This window comes from Mustela nigripes, chromosome 5, assembly GCF_022355385.1.
Source record: "Mustela nigripes isolate SB6536 chromosome 5, MUSNIG.SB6536, whole genome shotgun sequence".
NCBI classification, from domain to species: domain Eukaryota; kingdom Metazoa; phylum Chordata; class Mammalia; order Carnivora; family Mustelidae; genus Mustela; species Mustela nigripes.
Window position 1 is genome coordinate 51,631,212 of NC_081561.1, and position 17,791 is coordinate 51,649,002.

The 17,791-nt window shown below is 43.2% G+C and overlaps 1 protein-coding gene across 3 annotated transcripts in view; it reads right to left on the reverse strand.

The window, feature by feature from the left end:
* Positions 1-5,972: 5,972 nt before the first annotated feature.
* PAQR8 (progestin and adipoQ receptor family member 8) overlaps positions 5,973-17,791 on the reverse strand; it is a 42,474-nt gene continuing 30,655 nt past the window's right edge. For 2 of the 3 annotated variants that reach the window (XM_059400257.1, XM_059400255.1), the window contains one exon: positions 5,973-10,254. In XM_059400257.1, coding sequence (XP_059256240.1) covers positions 9,166-10,230 — 1,065 coding nt within the window. In that variant the 5' untranslated portion in view covers positions 10,231-10,254 and the 3' untranslated portion in view covers positions 5,973-9,165. Of the gene's footprint in view, positions 10,255-13,313; positions 13,442-17,791 lie in introns of those variants that run through there. The other variant, XM_059400256.1, reaches the window with a different exon arrangement.

The following is a 17,791-nucleotide window of genomic DNA, read 5'->3' on the forward strand; positions in this document are numbered from 1 at the left end:
TCAGTGGGAAGTCTGCTTCTCCCTCTGCCTCTCCCCTTGCCCCTGGCTTGTGCTCTCCCTCTTGCGCACTCTCTCTATATCTCTCCCTCACTCAAATAAATAAATAAAATATTTTTTAAAAAGAGTTTATATCCCATTTCGCCCAAATATGACTACTCAGCATGGATCACACTTCAATTTGCACTCATCATTTTCTACTTTGTGCAATATACAGGAGAGAGTAGGAACCTGACCATACCTGGCAGCTAAAGTAAAAAGTGCCATGGTCCATGGGGCACCTGGGTGGCTCAGTCGTTAGGCATTTGCCTTTTGCTCAGGTCATGATCCCAGGGTCCTGGGATCAAGGGCCTCATCCAGCTGTCTACTTCTCCCTCTTCCACTCCCCCTGCTTATGTTCCATCCCCCACCTCTCTCTCTGTCAAATAAAATCTTAAAAAAAAAAAAAAAGTGCCATGGTCTGAAGGCTGTGCATAAAGCGTGGACTAAGAAGACCACAGAGATATTGCATGACTTCAGCAGGTGTTTCAAAACTTGGGGAAAGGAAAATATGGAAAGATCAGTCTGCCAGCTGACCAAAGCTGAAAGAGGGCCTCATGTTGGATGACCACTCCCAGGAACTGATGGGTATCAGACTAGCAGAGGTTAAAATAAAGAAGTTGCCTAAATTAAGCATCTCCTTTTTCAGCATTTTGCCCAGAGCACTGGCTTTATCCAGAATTTGCAATCCTGTGATATTATTCTTGCGTACCTAAAGTCACGGGACTACATCAAACAGGTGTGTGCGCGTGCATAGAGCACCTCAATGATTTTTGAGGTGCTCTACTTCCCTCTGCTGGATAAAAATGGTACAGCATGGTTTTTGGAAAACTATACACCTGTAAGTTTGAAAGTGCAGGGGGAATGGCTAGTTACTGACCATAGTGGTAAGACCTTGCAGGGGAGTGTCCCTCAGAGTGCGATCCAGCATTCATTTCCACCACTCACTCCTTAGTTCCTGGAATCTCTTGTCTAAGAAGAGTGCCCAGTCAAGCTACCTCAATCTTTGCAAAGTATGCTAGAAGGAGAGAGAAATATCATCAGGGATTTCCAAGTAGTTACAGGAGCAGATTTAGGAGCCACAGGTAATCTTCATTGAACACAAACTCATGCAATTTGGGTTTAGACTGTTTTGGCCTTGCAGTGGGTTCCTGCCAGGGGTTTTGAAAAATTTGTGTTTCTGCTGCTTTTTTCTTCCATAAGTCAAACCCATTCTATGACTTTAGCTGATTCAGGTGGAATTCCTTCCTCTCTGAATAAGCCTAGCAAACATTACCTCACAGAATCAGAGATCGCCACTAGTACTCACTGAATGCAGACTTTGTGCTAAGGTATTTTTCCCATAGTAATATTAGTGAGATTCCAAAATGATTTGTTCTTGTTGGGGGGGGAACAGGGGAGAAACACTGAGTGGAGATGCTTTGCATGTTTCCATAGTCCTCTTTGAGGAAAAAGAAATTGCATTAGCCCAGAATAGTGTTCTAGTTCACTTTAATGAGTAATAGGATATGTTTAACAGGTCCCAAAGACAAGGAAGTATCCACTAGAGAATTGTAGGGAAAAAATTGAGGAGAGTCAGTGTTTCTTAAAGCTGGTTTGAGTTCTCGAAGGTCTTCTGGATGGTCACAGACGGCTTCTGAGACTGATGTTTGTCGTGTGACATTGGATTCTAGCACAAAAGTACATTTAAAAAATTTCACTATCGATGCTGCTTCAGCAGTAACAGCCTAATGATGTATGTATGCTTGGCCCAAGTGTCTAGGAACGAAACAAGAACTGCATCTTTAGGTTTATTTCATTTATGAGGGCACACAAAACAAAAATCCACATTACCTTTCCTTCCCAATGCTACACTTCTGGTTCACGCAATTGGCAGTGGAGAAGTTAGACCAAAAGACCTATGTTCACTTTGTTTTGGTTATACAAATGTAGATTCTGTGTTCAAAGGCCTGAGTTTCTGTGAGATTGCATTACTTACTAGCCAAGTAGTTTGGGGCAAATTTACCTAATCCATCAGTGTCCTCATTTGTAACATGGAGGCAACAATAATATTATCTCATAGAGTTGTTTGAAGAGTTAAATGAAAGAACCCAAGAAAACAGCTTGACTAAGGACTTGGCAAAGAGGGAGCACTAGCTAATGTAAACTTAATATTATTATTCCTAGTTTATAGACTCTGTCCTGGGTGTTGCATTGCATTATTGTTGTTGTTTCGTTTGTTTGTTTTCTTAAGATTTTATCTTATTTAACAGAGAGAGAGAAAGAGAGAGAGACAGCAAGAGAGGGAACATAAGCAGAGGGAGGGGGAGAGAGAGAAGCAGGCCTCCAGCCAAGCAGGAAACCTGATTCTGAGCTCAATCCTAGGACCCTGGGATCATGACCTGAGCTGGAGGCAGATGCTTAACGACTGAGTCACCTGACGACTGAGTCAACAGGTGCTCCCGTTGCATTGCATTTTTGCCCAGAGGATTACCCAGGGTACAAACCAGTGTTGACAGAACCGGAAAACAATCAAAGCATATCTGGGAAGTGGAAGTCTGCCTTCTGAGCACTTACTAAAATGCTAAAAAGAGTCTGGGAGGAATCCTGCAGGCACCAGAGTCTCTATGGGATTCCACAGATGGAATCACTTAATGATAACCTGGTTTTGTGTAGACTACAGGGAATAAGATTTACTCTATTTTCTATGGGCAAGGTAATGTGTCCATGCAGGCAAACGACCCTGAATTTTCTCAAACAGAATTCTTTCCCATCATACCCTGTCCTGAAGTCACAGTAAGAGCCAAAGTGCTTACAAGGCTCTTAACACTTTGTTTGCATCTCCTACTGCCCTCCCTCTCTCGGTTCACACTGGCCACCTGCTATTCTTAGTGTGCTCTGGCCTCAGGGCCCTTGCCTTCCTCCCTCTGACTGGGAGAGAAACAGAGCCACTCCCTCACCTCTTTCTGGATCTTCACTGATCCTGTTTAAAACTGCACACCCACCCCGACCTTCTGACCTATTCTTCCTTGCTTTCTATTGCTCCTTGGCACCATCACCTTCTAACATTCTGTTTAACTTACTTATTCGGTTCACTGTCTGTCTTACTCCTGCCTCCGACCCCTGAATGTAAAATCCCCAAAGGCAAGGATTGTCCCTTGCTGTATTCCTGGTGCCTAGAACAGGGCTTGGCACTGAGTGGTGCTCAGTGTTTGTGGAGCAGCTGTCAGTGAATAAGCATACTCACCAGTTCTAAAGGTGAGGCCTCCGCTCCAGTGAAGGTCTTTCTAGCACAGCACTCTCAGACGATGGCTTGATTCAAGAGAGGCATTTCAAAGAATTCTTTCAGCACAAGATAACGTGCTGTCACAGGAGCCAGTATCTCAGATATGGCATCACCAAATTATCGACAGGGCATAATGTCAGAAGGGAGTGTGATACACCTCTCTTGGTATTCCCATAAATTGAGCCAGAAACCGTTGATTTTGTATGTTAGAGAATGAAAGTATTAGGTTGCTTAAAATTTCCAGTTCCCAATTTGTTGTTGATTAAAGAACCTTTTATGTGACACTGCTCATTTACCTATTACTGATGACATTTTACCATAGCCTTATTTTTCGCCTGGAGAGATTTATTTGTGATGGGCCCATGGACATTTCCCCTATTTTTCTGCATTTTCTTTAATAAGCACCTATTACTTGAAAATGATAAATAAGGACTTTGGGGGAACTTGCTGCTAAGTCTGGATAACTTTCAGAAGGCAGAGAAGAATTTTTTTTAAACCCCATATTCAAAGTCATACCACTTGTTAGAATCCCTGGGAGAACAGATTGTTTGAAGAGCTGACAATCCCTAGTGAAAAATAAGAGGGAGGGTTTGCATAACCTTGGGAAAATTACTAATACTAGATTAATTTCTTACTCAAGGAATCAAGGTATTTTCAAGAATCTGTGACTGGAGAGTAAGATTTGATGTTATACTCTAGGCCACCAGATGCCTGTCACCAATGACCTTTTGGGCTCTGAGAAAACTGTGAGGTGCAAAGATTGCTTTATTTGGCATCCAAGCACTCAGTGTGAAGTAAGTCACTTTAACCTGCAAAGAAACAATACAACCCTCACTATTCGTGAGGTATTTAGAACAAAAGCGGAAATGAGGTTAGGTTGAAGTACGCGCAATAGTTAAAAGTGCTTCCTACATGTAATGGGCTCTGCAAACATTTGGGTGTTGACGTTTCTGATTAGCGGAGCCTTGGATTTATCTGAAGGAAAAATGCATTTGAGTTTAAACATTATAACGAGTTATGTGACTTTGAACCAATCATTCCACTTTCTCAGTGTGTTTCCTAGTTTAATGGAGATCTTTTTGGCCTTACTTCACATGATTATTTGGAAGCTTGAATGGATGTGGAAATGTTTTCGAAAGCATAATGCATGAAAAGATCTGAGGTGTTAATCTGTATGTAGCCTTTGAGTTGGTCAAGGCCTCTTGTAATCTAAAACACAATGCATACATCTTCCTTTACCTTAGACAGATATGCTCTTAAAATTAATATTTAAATCAATCTTCCTTCTATCTCAGTTTTTCCTTCCATATTATTTTAATAAAAGTTCCTTAAGGGATAAGATGATTATTTTTTTTTTTAAAGGAGGCAGCTAGAGTGTAACATGTTGTTTCTGATTTACTAAATCAAGAACTTGTATTCATGTTGGAACCTTACATTCCCTGACTGATGGGGCTTTAATTACCTAGGACTTTAACTACTGCCTGTGGAAATACAGGGCTTCTCTGTGCCCAGATGAGCCAAGTGGGTCTGAGACTGGATTAAACACTAGAGGACAGTGTTAAGGGCTAGAAAAGCAACAGGAATAACAAGAAGGGTTGAGGTGATCACGGGTGACACAGCGTTGCTGGTGGAAGATATTTTTAGTCTCTGGGGGGGCAAAGGGAGAGACCTCAATCCTTTAAAAAAAATGTTCTGGTACAGAGCAAGTCCCAGACTCCCCTGGGTTTGGCTGGCCATCTGGCCCTCAGACTAGTACTGAGACCTAGTGGGAGATCCTGTGATGGCCCAATGTGGGAAGATGCTGGGTCTCGGTTAGCAGTCTGAAAACTCTCAGGGTCCCAGCATTCTTTTCCTCACTGTGGTATCTCCAGAGTAAACACGGGTACTGGCACCAAGAGGTGATCATAATACTTGATGAACCAGTAACTGAAGAGCAGTTAAACTATTAACAGTGACAACAGAAGCATTTGCAAACTGCCTAAGGCCCCCATGGGTCATGGAAAAGGGTTAGCGCAAGAGAGATATCCATAATTCCCTCAGTGGTACCTCAAGCCAGACAAATGCTGTTTTCTCCCTGTTGTGATAGTACTATGGCTTGAAGCTGGAGTAGTCTGGAGAATGACTTTTTTTCCACAGTTACTAAATATAACAGTTGGTATACGTGCCACATTATATAACACATTCATTATAGTAGCTGTTACAGTACAATTATAATTCATAATTTTTGTATTTTAAAAATGTAGTCCATTGATTCAAAAATTTGAAAACATTTAACACTATTTTCCATGAAACTAGAAGTACTTATTCAATTAGATGGATATTCTCAGAGAAATCAACTCCATAACCTTTGGGGGGAGGTGGCAATATGATCTTTCCACAAGTGGGGAAATATTTAGGGTGTGTGTGTGTATTTGGGGGGCTCGGGTATGGAGATTTTTAAGGATTTTGTACTTCCCTACTTCTAGGTAGATATAAAATGTCCTGACCTCCTCCTTCTGTTAATGTTTGTCTAGATAAAACCTTTCCTTAAGGTAGAGATCTTTAGCCAACCGACTTAAGAAAGCAAGCTGTTTGTTTTTCTTTTGAACTATGAAAAGACCCTGTTTACAAAGACCTTCTTTGACAAGGGGGCCTTGTCAAAAAAACAAGATAGTTGCCGACAGTACAACAATCCATATATACAAAATCTGTTTAATGGTCATTCGTATAAGTAGATTTATATAAACAGAAAATAGTTCCATTTTTTCTTCGCCAAGCAATCAAGCAAAACACTAGGACCAATACAATCAACGACCCGAAGACTTGGATACAATAGCCACGCTGAGTAAGACATGAGCGCCATCTGGAGGGTCCACTTGAAACTACAGTGTACCATCTGAAGAACCTGTTAAGTATTAAAGTACCATTTGTGGATAGGAGTCAGGAATGAGCTACCTTCATTCCACAACCTGAGCTCCTACTATTTCAAGCTTCCAATAGAGGACTCAGAGTGTTGTTATTTAGTGAAGTGCTCTTAGCAGAGGTGAGGAATGAAACTTTCAACATCTGAGTACTGACGTTAGCTCATTAGTAAATATAAGTCAGAAAGTACTAGACAAGAGGGAAATAGGCAAATGTGTCCCCAGTAAGCTGCGTCCTGATGCCCCATTTCCTTACCCTGAGTGGGCCTCATACAAATCCATCAGAATTTTTATTCACAAGATGTAAATGACTGATGGTTTAGGTTTCCCAGAAGCATTTATATTTTAATAGAGAGAGAGAACCGGCAGAATTTCCAGATGTCAACTGTTGGGAAGGCTATGTTGGAAGAAAACAATCATCTCCTTTATCAAATACTTAATCATTTCTTTTAAGTAAACTAGACCTGTTCCTGGCTGATACACTCATTTTAATGAAAATGTTCTAAAAGGAGTATTTAGTCCCTCAAAAGTCTGAGTAACTTAAAACATTCGCATTTCTTATGTTTATATATTTCTAATAAGACACTGATTATCTCATCTGTTTGTTTTTATGATACTGGTATTTTAATGAGGTACCTAGTCCCCAGTGCTCTCAATTACCTCTGGTGAAAAACTTCATTTTTAAAAAATTTCCTACCACTTGAGGGACCAATACCTGTGTAAATTAAAGTAATAATTTCGTGGCAATATCTTAAAGAGCTTAATCTATCTGAACTTGTCATAGACTGCTTAGAGTGTGTCAGCTTACCTTGGTCTGTCAACTGCATTTGAAGATCACTGTTATTGTCCTATTTCCTATTTTCTAAAATTTATCTGCATTTGGCCTGAAGATCTCTGTCCACCAGGACCACCGCCATATTCAAGAGCCTGACTTACACTTTCCTCCTAACTTTTAGAAGAATATGATCTTTCACTCCATAAAAATGAACATTTCAAACATTTTAAACTGACCCTCTTCTTGTGATGTGTTTGTACAATTCCCCCATCACCTTGTTTGGTTCAACTGGCTTCAGTTTTGTCAGCTTTATTTGTGATGAATTTGGCCTGCACCCCAGAAACTTATGTAAGACACTTGGGTAGCACAGAAGTTCAGGTATTTAAGGATTAACAGAGAAATCCACCTAGGAAATCCATGTAGCAGACAAGACATACGCTTTCTTGATATGAAGATTATAGGAAAACTTCAGTTGAGGTTGTGTTTTTTTGTTTTGTTTTGCCAAAATGCAGACTGACAATGTCTTTTTTTTTTTGACAGTGCCTTTTGATTTATAAGTAATTCTGGACTCTTCTTTCAAAAGCAATGCATTCTTTTTTTCTTATCCCAGTAACCCAAAACTGCAAATTGTGCATGCCCATGGATTAAGTAAACTGTTCATATGTTTCCATTTATAAGGCACAAAATCCACAAACTGCTCAGAGAAAGGAAGAAAATAAAGACCTGAAGATAAAATAACCTATTAATAGAAGAGTTTCATCAAACTGGAGTGAAAACAAAGTACTTCCCTTTGTAGTAAAAGGGACTGATAGGAAACATAGCCTTTGAGAAGACTCCCATGGCTCCTCCATCAACATAGCCTCCTTCACTGGATTAATACATAAATCAGTCCTCAGAGAGGGTTGTGTGGCCAGAACACATCAATCACAAGTACCCCCTATCCCACAGGAGCTACTGGACAACAGAAAATTCTAGCTACAGGGTACCTGGTTCACCAATCTTACCACAGGAGTCTTCAGGGACCAACCCACAGTGATCACACATGCTCATCTGTCCTGGAGCTTGATCCATCTCTAAGTTGAGGCATAGCCTCCTGCCTGAAGACCCTGAACTAGGGAAGATATGTGGGTCCGTAAATGGCAGCATCTAGTTAAGAATCTGGACCTTGGGTTCCTCTTGAAATAATCAGTTCCCTAGAAGAGCCAGAACCAATTCATTCTATTCGGGGTTTTGTTTCTTTAAACATGTTGGTCCAAATCTGGAGAAGATTTCCTAGCACAAGCCCCAGATTTTCTGGCCTGTAAGATAGCCCTGATAGATCTCAAGTACTGCAGTCCACGGGTATAAAACAGAAGGGTCTCAGGACACAAAACAGTATCCATGCTTGTTGGCTGGACCTTCTAATGGCTCTTGGCACTGTACTTTCTAGTACCATTTAGTAGTATATGAAAATAAGCTTCCTGAATGTCCACATGGATCCAAGCATTTCCTGGAAATACGACTGCTTCGTAGTCCTCTATATTACCATGCAAAGTACAGATGGGAGTACACTGTAGAGAAAACAGCTAGGCAGACGTCATCCTGAGAAAAGGGTCAGTGTCAAAGTGGGCCAGAGAGGAGGGACCAGACATCAGATGAACCAAGTAATTCATTATGTCTAAGGGTTTCACTGAATCATCTTGAAGTTTCTGACTTCTCCACCCTGGACAATCTGAAATCCAAATGAAAGCAAGTTCTTGGGTCAGTTTATTCAATTACCAAAGACCAGTATGGTAGTATGGCCATTCCAATACGGTGTGGACCAGCCACATACTCACTTTCCAGTCCAACTTTATAACCCCTTTAGCTCCAGGGCTTGGCCCTAGAGGCCAAAATCAAAATTCCACTAAATTTTCAGGCAGAAAGATCGTCCTTAATTCAGTGTCCCATGAATCCTAGCCAAAGTCCCTTCCTTTCCTATATCTCGTAAGGCTGTGACACAGAGGGAAAAGTAATACTCCTTTTATTAGCAACAGCTTTGAACAACAAAATTCTTGACTCCTTTGGCTTTCCAATGCCATAGCATATCCTTGGAAATATGTGTTAATTTAAAAGTAACTCTTAAAAACAAAAAGTCAACTCCTATTGTTGTACTGAGCTTTCCCCAAATCACGGCAGGCTGCCTCTACACCTCACCCCACCTGCCAGCCTCAGGAATCTTTCTTTGTCAGTCTCGCCTTGACTTTGTGTCTCAGAAGCGCTGCGGTGGCAGAGCTGCAGGCCGCCAAGAAGAAGAAAGAAAGGCAGGCCATGTAGACAGACAGGGGGCCATGGCGCTGCAGAAAGATCTCCTGCCGCTCCTGGTAGTCCAGAAGGATGGCCTCCAGCTGAGAGAGCGTGCAGACAGACAGAAAGGCATGGAAGATCTGATGCCCATGGCCCACGATGTCACAGGAACCCGGAAAGTACTTCTCAGGAACCGGGCAGGAGAAGAAGTAGGCGCTGACCAGGAAGAAGAGGATCTGGAGGGTGTGGTACCAGGCCGCCTGCTCCTGGCAGCCAGCCAGGTGGCACAGGGCCACACGGTGGGCCACCGGGCTGATGTCTAGGACGAAGGCCAGCCCTGCCGGCACCACTTGACAGAGCTTCCTCATGACCGGGTAAGGCCTCCGGTAGCGGTACTTGGCGTAGCAACAGCCGGCGCAAGACAGCCAGCCACAGAAGGCAGCTGCGGGCAAGAAGAAGAGCCAGAAGAGCTCGTACCAGGCCTGGTCGGAGCTGTAGAAGAAGTGGGCCAAGGCGCTGCCGTACTGGTAGACGCTGACGCCCACGTAGTCCACGAAGTAGAAGGTGTAGTGCGAGAGCTCCGACTTGGACTGCAGCAGGTGGGCCAGCAGGCTGCACGTGAGGTAAGTGATGGACGACAGGATGAAGAGGAGCAGGGGCAGCGAGCGCGTGGAGGCCCACGGCAAGGCCTCGGCCTCGGCGAAGGCCCAGAATCGCAGGAGCACGGCCAGGGCGGCCAGCAAGTGGGTCCACACATTGACCACCTCGTTGTGCTTCTGAAAGAGGCTGAAGAAGTAGTAGCGCCACTCGTGGCCCGTGGGGCGGTAGCCGGTGCGGATGTAGGGCTCCCGGAAGAGCTGGGGCACGTCGGTCTCGGGGACGGTGCAGGGCATCTTGGGAAGGCCGTCCTCCAGGAGCTTGGGCAGGCGGCGCAGCTGCTGCCCGCTCACCGACAGCGTGCTCAGGCGCTCCAAGATGGCGGTCGTCATGGCTGCCGGCGCGGCCGACCGGACCTGAGGAGAACACAGGAGAATCGGCACACCGGCAAGGGGGGCACACCGGCAAGGGGGGCGGGCAGGCGCTCGGAGCTGCGGCGGCGGCAAGGGCTGTGGGGCTGCTTAGTGCTTCTAGAGCGGCAGGGAGCCCGGCAGCCGCGTGCGGCTTCTCTGAGCCTCATTTTTGTTGCATCTGTACCCAGTGGAGTTATACCAAGATCCCCTCCCACCCGAAAGTTCTGAAAGTTCTGGTTTCGTCTCTGCTACCCACTGCGGTGCGAAGCCAAGTCCCATCTAGTAGGCTGGGGCTGTTAGCCAGCCTGTTGTAATGGCAGCCACAAGATAAGTAAGGGTGCCTTCAGGGGCTTTGAGTATTCCTAGATACTATTACAATGTAGACATCACATACGCTCTAATAGTATGAGATACTACAAAATTGTAAATATTTATGGTGCTAACCACAGCCTACACTTCTTAAGTACCTCATCTTAAAATATCCAGTAAGTTTGCCAGTAACTTGAAATTCTGAGATAAGCAATAGTTAACTTGAACTTCAATGTAAAGACAGGCAAATGAGTCATGAATTTGGTTGATAAAGACCAGTACATATTCTGGGAAATAATTTAACAATTAAAGGAAATTAGCATGTGGCCTAAATTTAACGTAAAATCTAATTGTAAAGATTGGGAGGGGTGTTTCTTTTTTTAAATTATGCTCTGGAAAGTAAGTAGCTTTGGATTTGCCTCTCCTGGGTACCTAAATCTATACTCCATGAATTTCAGATCTCAAAAATTCTTATTTACCCTACACTTGGAATTTTTACATGACAGATGAGCCAGATGAGCATAGCAATTGTCTCATAAAACATTTCACAAAATAGTTGCAAAATTTCATTTGGATTTTTTTGGGTAAATGGATTAGAAATTGGATTGGAAATGGATTTTCAGCATATATCCAGCTACCTTCTCTACTTCGTATTTCCCAGCCTCTTTTCTTCAGAGAAGTTCAAAACTTGATCGATTTATCTAAATGGCCCCCTTGCTTCAGAGCCCTTCAGCTGGGAGAGATACACCAAGTGCTGCTCAAGGCACTACTAATTTTAGTGAGGAAAATTTAATCTTCCTACTCACATTTCTTAATCAATATTGAAAAGGAAAAAAATACCAGGTCTAAAATGCAGGGTATGAAAATTAATAAAATGTAAAAAAATAAAAATAAAAATAAAAAAGTCCAGGGAGACCTGGATTCAGTCCTTGGTTTGGGGCCATCTGCTGGGTTGGGCTAGATAGAGCTAAGTAGGCTTCAATTTCTTCATCTGTAAAATGGGAGTAATAATTCTACATACTGTATGAGTGGTTGTGGTGGTTAAATGCTTATTAAGAATTATGGAGTCAGAAAAAAAAAAAAGAATTATGGAGTCAGAAGGACAAAAAGAAGGTGACTGAGAGAGAAAGAAAACAGTCATCAGAATACCTTATTCATTAAAACAAAAAAAGCTAAGCCGAGCTTCTGCTGTTGGCCAGCAGGGGGATCCAAGAACTGGGAGTTAAGTTCTAGATGGAGACTCCTCCAACTGACCTCCTGTGGCTGTTGCTGACAGAGGACATCAGGGCTAAGGGAAAGGGACGGGAGGGTGGGAACAGGTGGAGTATGCTGGCCCCAGAACCAAGTGAACCCACTGCATGACTGGGCCTGGGACACTGGATAATATTTCAAGTTGTCCTGTGGCTACTGGCTGAGAACCATGTGGCCTGGGGGAGCTGGGCTTTGTTGGAGCCCTGCAGAATTAAAGAGTGCTATTCTTTAGATATAGGCTTCTGCCATCTCTTGTGGAGAGGGAAATCAGATAGAAATATTGGTTTGATTTTGTCCTTGGGAGTAAAAGAGGTGAGTCACTGGGGATATGAGCTGCAGAGGAAGGTATCCCTAAGGATGCTCCCAGGTAGGCCCCACCAAGCATTGCCATCTAAGGGTGTTTCCATCATCTCTGGGCACCCAAACCAACTGGAAACAAGTCCACATCCAAAGTTAACACATGACTGCACCATTTCTGCTTATGTTTGTCTCCACAAAATACGGTGTCTAGGGCAATAATACAAATGAATTTCTAAGGACTGAAAACTGGGTTTTGGTTGTCTAATAGTTGGAACCAAACACAATGCAGACCTGGGAATCAACTGGCATCTGTCTCTTCTGAGGGAGAAAGGACAGATCATGATGCTGCTTTATTGTCAGTTTCCAGAAAGCCCTGTGTGCAGGGCTCTTACCCCAAGCATTCTTCCAGTCTTCTTATCACCAACCTCACTTCATGGCTTTAGCTTGACAAGTCCTTTTCAGAAAATTATTTCTACTTCTCTCATACTTATGGAAAATAAACTAGGAGAGGTTTATAGAACTAAGAAGCAGAGAAGTACAAAATATAAGGGTTTTAACTTTAGCTTCAAAGGAAAGGATGCACAAGAAAAAATATTGGCAGAATCATTATTCCTCCTGCAAATGAAACTTTCTTTCCCAAGGATCTTTAAAATGCTGCCACACCAGCCTCAGGGTCTCCTTAATAACTCCATCCTCTGGAGTGTGCACCCCAACACAAGGAGACCTGGTTGCTGCAGGGACACCACCCCCATTGGCCTCTGAGTCAAGATATGATCTCTTATCTCTGTCAGCAATGAGGATACTATAAAGATCTAGGTCATCTATCTATGGGTGAAAGGATCTAAAGTCCTCTTTGGAAGTGCAGGGTCATGAAAAATTCTAAAATAATAGTCAGAAAGAGAGGGGATTATTTCTTTGTCCCATGCTCAGCAACTGCCTCTTCCCCAGCCATAAAATTCTCCCTTCATCTGAGAACAGCCACCACAGCCACAGCAATGGTGAGAGGGTAGACTTTTTTGTTTTATCTTCATTAACTTCAGAAGCCCTTGTCCAGTGGCAACCCCCATACACAGTACTACTTTCACTGAGCCAGAGTGTGTTGTGCTTCTAGAAATGGGCTTCAAAGGGCCAGCTGTAAAGTCTGAGAACCTATCTGGGAAGAAACCACATATTGGCCTCATGATGTTAGTGCAGGCACATACCTCCATCCTTCCTGGTGCTGGCCCTAAGTAAGGGTCTTCCCTTCATGTCCCCATGGACTTCTCCTTGATGATGTCATCATCAGCCAACCAAGATATTACCTTAGAATGATCTCTTCTGCACAGGGTTATCTCCAGCTCCTCTGCTGAGACAGTCAAAATGAAATATTCCTGAAGAATTCTCATGAACTGGCTAAGCTCATCATATTTTGATCAACAACAGAGCTCTTCCAGAGCAAAGACTGTCAGCTCAACAATATTGCAGACTACAAAAGCCAAGAAGGAAGAATAAAAATAAGACCCCTCACCTCAAACAGCCTACAAGGTAATTCTGAAAGCTCATGAATCTGTAGCCAATATCACTAGACCACTTATAATTGGGTGTTAAGCAGAGTGAAATACAAACAGGTCTCCAGAACAGAGCATACTCTGGGTGTGCTGGGGCTGAGACACGTGAAGGGGTGAGGAGCAGGGCATTCCAGGAGAGGGGTGAATATGAGTGAGGGAATGCAGTGGCTTTTTTGTGGGTCCCTGAGCAGAGGGGCTCTTGGGGAGGAATAAGGCAGCAAGTGGGGTAGGTGCGATGGCATTAGCAAAAGTTTAGATCTGATGTTGCAGAAAGCTTTTAGCTTTTTTACTCTTTATCTCACCCAAGCTATGGGGATTCAGGCTGCTGACCAATGCCTCCCCTCTTGGCTTAAATGACACAGTCCTCTCTAGTCTTGCCTGATTTTTTGTTTGTTTCCTTCCACCACCCTGTCAACTGTGGTATTTGCAGTCCACCATCTGCTCCCTTTTCCACATCCACAGTCCCTCTCATGCGGGTACTGCTCCCATACCCCTGGTTTCAGCTAGTACCTGTATCAGATGATTCCCACACATACATCTGCAGCCAAATCTGCCCTGAAATTTAGATTCAGTTATCCAGTGGCCCTGGATTTCCAACTGAGTATTCCACGGGCACTTCAATTCAACATTTTCAAACTTCTTCAACCCAGATTTAACCCTTCCCCTACATCAAATCAGTCATTTAGGGTCTGTTGATTTTATCTGAACATTTCTGGAATCCACTCATTCATTCTATTTCTACTGCTTTCCATTTAGGCCTTCAAAATGAACTTATGCAGAGGATAATAGCAATGTCATCACTGATATTTCTTCCTCCAGCTCCCCTGTCTCATGTCCCCCAGACCCTCTTTTCCAAGCCACTTCAGGGTGCTAGTTTAAAAATGGAAATCTGATCACCACTCCCCTCCCCATATCCCATAGCAGCTCACCACTGCTTGTTTACAACACAAACTCTTAGCCCTTAACAGGCCAACTTCTGTTGACTTCCTAACACTCCCAGTTTCCTCTCCCAGGAGAGGATCCACATGCCCCTCCACCCCTCCACTGATGGCCTAGATGATATAGCACTGGAAGTTTTTCAAAAGTGCCACACTCTTTTATCTCTAGTGCATTCTTCTGCATACAAAGACAACCCTCCAGTCCAGCAACTCCAGTGGCAACTCCAGTTCATCAACGTTCCTCCCAGGAGCTCCACCAGCAAGCTTTTCCTAACCCCTAAGCCAGTTTTGAGACTCTCCCCAGCAACATTCTACCCTGGCCTTCCTCCCCCAGCACACTTCGGTCTGGGGTCCTGATTGTTGGTTTACTCTGCTCACTCCTCCATTCCTGGCCAGCTCCGTTTGAGGCAGGAACTGCGTGGTATGCAAATTCCCACATTTAAAATAGTATGCAGCAGGGGCGCCTGGGTGGCTCAGTATGTTAAGCCACTGCCTTCGGCTCAAGTCATGATCTCAGGGTCCTGGGATCGAGTCCCACATCGGGCTCTCTGCTCAGCAGGGAGCCTGCTTCCCTCTCTCTCTGCAGGCCTCTTTGCCTACTTGTGATCTCTCTCTCTCTCTCTCTCTCTGTCAGTTAAATAAATAAATAAAATCTTTAAAACAAAAAAAAGTTACATTGTGTTTTGGACCATTTAGGGGTCCAATCTTAAAGTTTTATTTCAGATGTTCCTTTAAGATGATTTAGAAAAATTAAAGATAATTATTGTAAGACAAAAATAGAAAGAGAAGAACAGGTAAAATCTATGTTCAGAGCAATAATTTGACATTTTAGTAAAAAATTATATATTTACATTTTCTTTTTAAAAAGAAATCATGACCAAAGTATGCATTTTGAAGGTTTGGTTTTTGTCTACCTAGCTTTGATGGATGAAAACTACCCAGAATGCAACCCCTCTTCACGCTAAATAAATAAAACAATGAAATGACCTGTTTCTGTGAGTGTTGTGTTTCTCTGCATTATGCAATGTCAAATGCCCATAAATAACCATTTAACTTTCAGAGAGGAGCTGGAGAGATGAGCAGTGTGGCGCCTGGCCTGGTCTCCAGTCTCCTGGTAACAGATATAACTGCTTAAACCAGGTATGCCCATGGCCCTTCCTGCTCCTTGCAACCTCCTCCATCTGCTGGGTTCCCTCGCTCTGGGTGCTCACATGTACCCTACTTTGGGTGCTCATTATCTCCTACACCTTTGTAGGATATAGGAGGCCTTTCCTCTGGTCCCTACCTGTGTGTCTCCATGACTATTCCCAACCATCCTCTAACCCTGCCACTTTTATGTTGTATTCCATTAATTCCACCATTCTTTCAGGTCTCTGTGCTTGTGTACATGACTGGAATGCCCACCACTGATGCCCACTGGCCAACTCCTATTCATCCTTCATGCCCCAGTTCAAATTTCCCCAGGAAACAAGTGCTTCTTTGCCTATACTACCACTGCACTACCCTTCCCCCCCAAAAAACAGCACTATCCTTTATAATTACAGTGTCCTGGTTTGCATTATAGGCATACCTTGTTTTTCTGAGTTTTGTTTTAGTGTGCTTTGCAGATAATGCATTTTTAAAAAGATTTTATTTTTAAGTAATCTCTACATGCAGTGTGGGGCTCAAACTTACAACCCCAAGATCAAGAGTTGCATGCTTTACTGACTGAGCCAGGCAGGTGCCCCCAGATACTGCATTTTTTACAAGTGAAAGTTGGTGGCAGCACTGTATCCAACAAGTCTGTCGGCACCATTTTCCAACAGCATTTGCTTACTTTGTGTTACATTTTGGTAATTCTGATAATATTTCCAACTTTTTCATTATTACCACATTTGTTACAGTGATCTTTGCTATTACGATGATATTTGTTTTCGTACCATGGACTGTGCCCATATAAGACTGCAAACTTAATAAATGTGTGTTGATTGCTCCATGGACTGGCCAGTCCCTGGTCTCTCTTTCCCTACTTGGGATTCCCTGTCCCCTGAGACATGACAATATTGGAATTAGGCCAATTAATAAACCTACAATGGCCTCTGAGTATTCAGGTGAAAGGAGGACTCACACATCTCTAACTTCAAATCAAAAGCTAGAAATAATTAAGGTTTATGCAGAAGGCATGTTGAAAGCCAAGACAGGCCCAGAGCTAGGCCTCCTGCACAAACCAGCCAAGTTGTGAATGCAGAGGAAAAGCTCTTGAAGGAAATCAAAGTGCTACCTCAGTGAAACACCAATGAAAAGAAAGTGAAACCGCCTAATTGCTGATGTGGAGAAAGTTTCAACGTTCTGGACAGAAGATGAAACCAGCGACAACATTCCCTTCAGTGAAAGCTTAATCCAGAGCAATGCCTTAATTCTCTTCAGTTCTTTGAAAGCTGAGAGAGGTAAGGAAACTGAGGAAGAAAAGTTTGGAGCCAGCAGAGGCTGACTTTGAAGTTTAAGGAAAGAAGCCATCTCCATAACATAAAAGTACAAGGTGAAGCAGCAGGTACTGATGTAGAAAACTGCAGCAGGTTACACAGAAGGTCTAGCCCAGAGAATTAATGAAGGTGCTACATTAAATAACAAAATAAATTTTCAATGTAGATGTAACAGCCTTCTATTGGAAGGAAATGCCATTTAGGACTTTTGTAGCTACAGAGAAGTCAGTGCCTGGCTTCAGAGCTTCAAAGGACAATCTGACTCTTGTTAGAAGCTAATGCAGCTAGTGATTTTAAGTTGAAGCCAGTGCTCACTGACCATTCCAAAAGTCCTAGGGTCCTTAAGAATTATGCTTGGTCTACTTTCTCTGTGCTCTATAAGTGGGAATAGCAAAGCCTGGATGATAACACATCTGTTTATAACGTGGTTTACTAAACATTTTAAGCCCACTTTTGAGACTTACTACTCAAAGATTTCTTTCAAAATATTACAGCCATTAACAGTGCACCTGATCACCCAAGAGCTCTATGGAGATGGTTAATGTTTTAACACTGGCTAACACCGCGTCTATCCTGCAGCCCATGGATCAAGGAGTCATTTCAACTCTCAAATCTAACTTAATTCTTAATTAAATTCCATAATTTAGGGGCACCTGAGTGGCTCAGATGGCTGGTTGTCTGCCTTTGGCTCAGGTCACGATCTCCAGATCCTGGAATTGAGCCTCATGTCTGG